The 6,133-nt window shown below is 36.2% G+C and overlaps 1 protein-coding gene across 1 annotated transcript in view; it reads left to right on the forward strand.

Moving 5' to 3' along the window:
• The first annotated feature begins 486 nt into the window (after positions 1–486).
• lpcat1 (lysophosphatidylcholine acyltransferase 1) overlaps positions 487–6,133 on the forward strand; it is a 27,818-nt gene continuing 22,171 nt past the window's right edge. The window contains exons 1-5 of the mRNA XM_014028418.1: positions 487–507; positions 2,238–2,377; positions 2,570–2,784; positions 4,919–5,031; positions 5,605–5,665. Coding sequence (XP_013883872.1) covers positions 2,247–2,377; positions 2,570–2,784; positions 4,919–5,031; positions 5,605–5,665 — 520 coding nt within the window. The 5' untranslated portion in view covers positions 487–507; positions 2,238–2,246. The remainder of the gene's footprint in view (positions 508–2,237; positions 2,378–2,569; positions 2,785–4,918; positions 5,032–5,604; positions 5,666–6,133) is intronic.

The following is a 6,133-nucleotide window of genomic DNA, read 5'->3' on the forward strand; positions in this document are numbered from 1 at the left end:
CCACAGGACAGATTTATCCTGTGTAAAGTTAATGCAGTTAGCCACTGGCTACAGCTAGCTTACATTTCACCACCAATTAATGTAATTTAAAACATCTTCTAAAGTACAGAGTGATCAGCTGGTGATATTATTATCAGCAAGAATAACAAGATCACATCAGAAGATCATTTGGTGTTTTTTTTATTAAAGTACAAAACAATTGCATACTAACATATTGTGAGAGTAGATTTTTTATTATCAGAATATTTTAAGCATAAAACAGAGCTTGGTTCATGTCTGAAAACTTTAATAATCAGATGATGACACTGTTGGCTCACAATCACTGATGAAACCAGACCAGATAGTCATCTGTTATTTATTCATCACATTTCATGATATTTTCTGACTTTTTAAAGCTGACTGACTTCAGCTRGTAATAAAAAAAACTAATGTTTAATCCATCTTCAGGTGATGCAGGAGCTGATGAGAGTCAGGGTCAGCAGGTAGAAACAGAGCTCTGTGGCTCAGGTGAGTGATGATGATGAAGATGAAGGTGCTGCTGGGAAATTATGAATGAAATCTAAAATGTTTACTCAAGTCAGTATTTATTTTGAGTCCATTCTAAACAGTTGCGTGAAGTTTATTAAATACATTACTGATTAAAAGGCATAATCTACAGCATGTTTAAACTGAATTTATTATATTTTGAATAGTATAAAAATTATGGGCTTATTAAAATGTTGTAAGTAGGATGTGGTAGAAACTGAGGTGGTACCAGGGTCGGAAGGAACCTGTAGGCCTAGTTTTGCTTTAATAATTACATGCAGATTGACAAAACTGACAAAGGTTTTTTGTTTTAATTTTTTTGTCACCATAACACAGTGTCGTTTTATGTTCTGAAAGCTGCATGATGTCCTGTTCCTTTTGGTTATGAGTAAACCTATCATTAAATCATAAAAAGTGAAATGCCCCTCTAAATTCACTGTTGGTGGTTATCAATATTGCACCTGTTCACTGGGTAAAGTGATTATTGGTTTTAAACATGCAGTTAATGGTCATTTGGCACAATGACGTGTTACAATTTAAAATAAATCAAGAATAAACAATATGAAAGTGAAAGGCACCCCTAAAGTCACTGGATATGTTAAACTGTGTCACATTAATTAACCTTATCTCAGCTGTAGCAGTGAGTTTTAAACAGGATGATAGAACTAGTTTAATGAAGAATCTGTCTCTGAAATAATAATTAAATCAAGTGTTTATTTATGTATGTAATTTTATGTTTAAGAACCTGGTAAAAAAAAAAACCCACCAGAATGCAGGAAATGGCATATCTATTTTGTTCAATATTTTATGGGGGAGGACCCCCAGACCCCCCACCCAGACCTGTGTGCTCCCCCCCCACACACACACACACTTTTAAAATGGTTCTGACACCCATGGGTTGAGCTTTTAGCCAAGATTCTTAGCTTTCTATTGATACCAAACATGTCCAGGTTTAACTTACAGATCTTAAGTTAACAAGTTAAAAGATATAGAAAACGGGAAATGCTGTTCTGCATGGGGCTCAAGAGGTTAAGCTATGTCCAACCTGCAGGCAAAAGTGACCAAAATGTGAATTTAATTTTCCACCAGAGCACCCTGAAGCTAAATTTGCTGAAAAAGAGTCGGCGCTATTGACAGAGTGGGACATTTTCTTCAGGCTGCTTCATATTTCTCCAGTTGAGCTGTTTTAATGCAAAGCAGAAGTAACTTCCTGTAAAAATGTCTAGAATGAAGTGAACTGTAACGTCACCTTGGCACGCAACATGCCTTTGCTGTAAATAATTTCTTTGACTTGGATTACTGACCAAACACCATTAAATACAGTACAACCTGAACTACAGAATAAAGTTAATTACTTGAGAATCCCTTGTTTTGTTTGCCTTTTCTTTTGTCTGCTCAAACATACGTGTTCTTCATCTAACTTTACTTAGCACTAATAGAGTTAACCTAAATTTGTTTTGAACGAATGTATCCTCAACGTCCTTCTCATGAGGAATGTGTTATTAGCACTGAATATTGATGGATGGTTTGTTCCTTCCTGAAGGCTCACATGGAATGTGGGTCTACATTTAGTCTCAAGGATGAACTAAAAATGTCTCTGCTGTGTCTGAATGTCTTTATAAATTTGGGGTTAATGGTCTTTGATCTAAAAAGCTACAGCAGAGTTTGGTAGTGCAGTCATTTGGTGTCCTGTGTCATTTCTCTCTGTTCAGATCGGACTGATGTCGGTTACAGTTTTCCCAGTGCGGCTGCTGCTCGTCTCTTTCCTTATGCTGTTGGCATGGCCCTTCGCCTTCGCGGCTTCCCTGGGGCGCTCGGATTTTGTTGTTGAGCCACAGTCGTGGTGGAGGAGGTGTGTTGGAGATAGACTTTTAACAAGAAAATAACACTATCATGCAAATATTTTCAAAAACTTCAAGTTACCAAAGCTAGGCTTTTTTATCTGCCCATTTCTTATTGGTGTCTCCTGAAAAACCTTTGTGTAGCCTAAAGTATGAATCTGAGTTGTTGGATGACACTTTGTAAAATGCGTGTCCTTCATCAGAATTATCCATCTTTGTATTTGGGCCATCATGCGAGCCATGTGGTTTTGTGGCGGTTTCCATTGGATCAAGGTGAAAGGGGACCGAGCTCCACCCTCCGAGGTTCCCATTCTCGCTGCGGCGCCACATTCTTCCTACTTCGATGCCATCCCAGTCACCATGATGATGTGCTCTATAGTTGGCAAGCATGAGAGCAGGAGTGTACCAGTCTGGGGCAGTAAGTACAATTTCACTCTAACGTCTGGTTAACATAATGGGGAAAAAGAAGAGTATAGATAAAAGGCATACATAATGCAGGATGATGGAGTTCCTGACTTGCTGGAAGACTTGGTTTTGTTCCAGTTAAACAAAAACTACAAAATTTAAAAAAAGGTTTAATCAAAATAGTACCGAAACACATGATTAATTCTAAGAATCTGAAAAACGCAAAGTAAAAAGCCAGTAAAACCGGTTCTTAAAGGTGGTTAATGTTCTCCCCTCTGGCAGTACTGCCCTTAAAACAGACCTTCTTTTGTGAAAATTGCTTCCTTAAGCAAGACCTAGACCTGTCACTCATTATGAAACTAAAACCTTGCAGCATAACAAAGTAAATGTTATACTCAGGAGTATAAAACACAAATCATTTTTCAGTAAGTAAATTTATTTGGGGGCCGGACCATGAAGTGCTCTAAAAGGTTTAAACCAAAATTTTAAGGTGATTCCTCAAATGCACAGGGAGCCAGTACAGAGGCCAAAACAGGAGTTAGGTGGGCTCTTTGTGCCTTTGTTAATAACCTCAGCACAGACTGAAGGCGAGCCAAGGAGGATTTGTTTAGACATATGCAAAGGCTGTTAAAGTAATTTAAACAACAATAAATAAAATTGTGAACAACCATTTCTAGTGCCTTCTGTGACACAAACGATCTCAGCTTTGAAATATTTCTCAAATAAAAAAAAAACAGTTACAAACTAACGTTTTACAATGAGTGTCAAAAGACAAGGGACTGTTGAAAACAACACCCAGATTTGTAAGACTATTTTTCACCGAAGGAGCTAATTAAGTAAGGTGCTGCTTGATTACAGGGATTTATATAAGAGTCTCAGTCTTGTTTGAATTTAACTGTAGTATGTTGAGAGAGTTGTTTCAAGAAGTGAAAAAATGGCCTTATTTCTACATCACATTCAAAATAACATCTATTTAAAACTGAATTTTACATATTTGTCCCTTCTTACATTTGCATTCTGTTTGGTTACGCAATGTCTCAAAGGTTTGGGCTTGTGCGTATACGAATTGTGAAATTTGGAATACTTGTTTGACTGATTGATGGATTTAGATCAATCCAGGTCATTAATTTGGACTTGACAAAGCTTGAAACTCTCTCAACTGCACAATGTAAACCAGTTTGTCATATGTTTGCTTCTTTCATGTGCAACAGTTCTGATGCAGGGCTGCAACGATACAGAAAATTAACGATTCGGTTCGATACTTTAGTGTCATGGTTCGATATTTTTTTGAAAAAGAAAAATCCCATGCCCTTCTTAACTTGTAATTTATTGAAATTAATTATGAATATTTGTTGGTAACGCTTTCTTTTATGGTACCCTTATTACTATGTAATTACAAGGTAATAAAAATATAATTAAATGTAACTACTACCTTTTTACCATGTAATTATGTGGTAATTAGGGTACAAAAGAAAAACTACTGTTAGTGAAACTATCTTTATTGGGTAACTACAGTCAAATTACTATTCAATAGTAACTCAACACTATATAACTAAAAGGATGCAACTAAATTTTGGGGTTAGTGATTAATTGCAATAAAATCTAACTTTAAAACTGTCCAAATTACCTACTACTTATTTAGGTCTTACATAGTGAATTGTTATACATTACCAGGTAAGTGCTACATTACTGCAGACGATTAATTACATAGTAAAATTGTACCCTAATCACTATGTAATTACATGCTAATAAGGTAGAAATTACATTTAGTTACATTTTTTATTTTTTTTTATTGTAATTACATGGTAATAAGGGTACATTAAAAGAGAGCGTTACCCATTTGTTTAACCTCAAAAGTACAGTTCTTAAATTAAATGTTGCTGAAAAGCATGTTTCTCAGTGGATCTGCACTCGACAATGCAGCCTAGGTGGAGTTGTCAACGCAGATCCTCTGAGGCTTCAACACAGATCATCTTCAGAAGACGAGTTGATGAAATAAATTTAAAAAAATCTGTATTGTTCCATACATAGTGTGTATTGAATGGTTAGATACAGATGCATGTATTGTTGCACCCCTTTTCTGATGTGTTGTTTTGTTTTCCCTCTCATGTTGCCTTCCAAATGTGTCTCTTCCTCACTTCCCCCAGCTTTGATCAACTACATCAGACCCGTGTACGTGGTTCGGTCCGACCAGGACTCGAGAAGGAAAACTGTAGAGGAGATAAAACGGAGGGCCAAGTCTGATGGAGAGTGGCCGCAGGTACTGTATGAACTTATTTATTGTCACATGTGAGTCAGATTTGAAATGCTGCTAGATAATTTAAAGTGAATTAGCCAAACTGACTATGTATTTTTTGTTTTATTAATTATTTTTGCAAGGAACAACACAACAAAACATCACTCATAGGCAACAGATACACAAGTCTTCTAGCTAAAAGCTAATTTACAGCACTCGTCCCTGGTTAGGCTTTTTGATCTGAACAAAATAAAGGTTAATGACATAAATAAATGAATAATGAACAATTTACATAAAGAAAATACATTAGAATACATGTACAGATTATATTTCGGTGTTCACAGTGTTTTACTTTCAGCCAGTATTTCAATTTTTTGTAAAAAGTCTCATGTCTGCCAGTGACTGTAGATCCTGAGGTAAAGTGCGCCATAAGTGTGACGCTTTGACTGAGAACCAGGATTGAGAATGCACTCTGAATGCAAAGCAAAACTTCAATTTCAGAATAGAAGTTCAGTTGTGTTTTTAAATATGCACTGAAAGTAAAATGTATTTTCATGTGTGCATGCACATGTTTGAATATGTGTTTCCTCGTTCCAGATCATGATATTCCCTGAGGGGACGTGCACCAACAGGTCAAGTCTCATCTTATTCAAGGCTGGTATGTACTCAGTTCCTTTCAGGCTTTGTACCGATCATACTGTCAGATAACCTGTTGCTTCGTTTTGCGTGGTAGATCCTGAACTCACTGAATGACCACGTGGAATCTTCATGTAAAACTGTAGCAAAACATATTTAAATATTTTGTGGGGTTTATATATTTTAAATCATTTACCTGTAAATTAAACTCATTATTAGCTTGGTAAGAATCTGTTTTTACACAGAAGACCTTGAGCGTGTTATACATAGATTTCCTCTATACCTATCACCACAATCTGTTACTCAATACTTTGGTATGTAGATACAATCAAGTTCTAGCAAACCAATAAAAGTCTTGTCCTGATGCATCTCAGTAATCCAGGTAAAAAATCAGAAGGACAAAAATTGTATAGGTCCTCTGGACGGGTTCTTCTTTAATGAAACGTTTCGTCTCTCTTCCAAGAGACTTCTTCAGTCTGAGAGTTTCAGG

The sequence above is a fragment of the Austrofundulus limnaeus genome, unplaced genomic scaffold (genome assembly GCF_001266775.1).
Source record: "Austrofundulus limnaeus strain Quisiro unplaced genomic scaffold, Austrofundulus_limnaeus-1.0 Scaffold759, whole genome shotgun sequence".
Taxonomy (NCBI): Eukaryota; Metazoa; Chordata; class Actinopteri; order Cyprinodontiformes; family Rivulidae; genus Austrofundulus; species Austrofundulus limnaeus.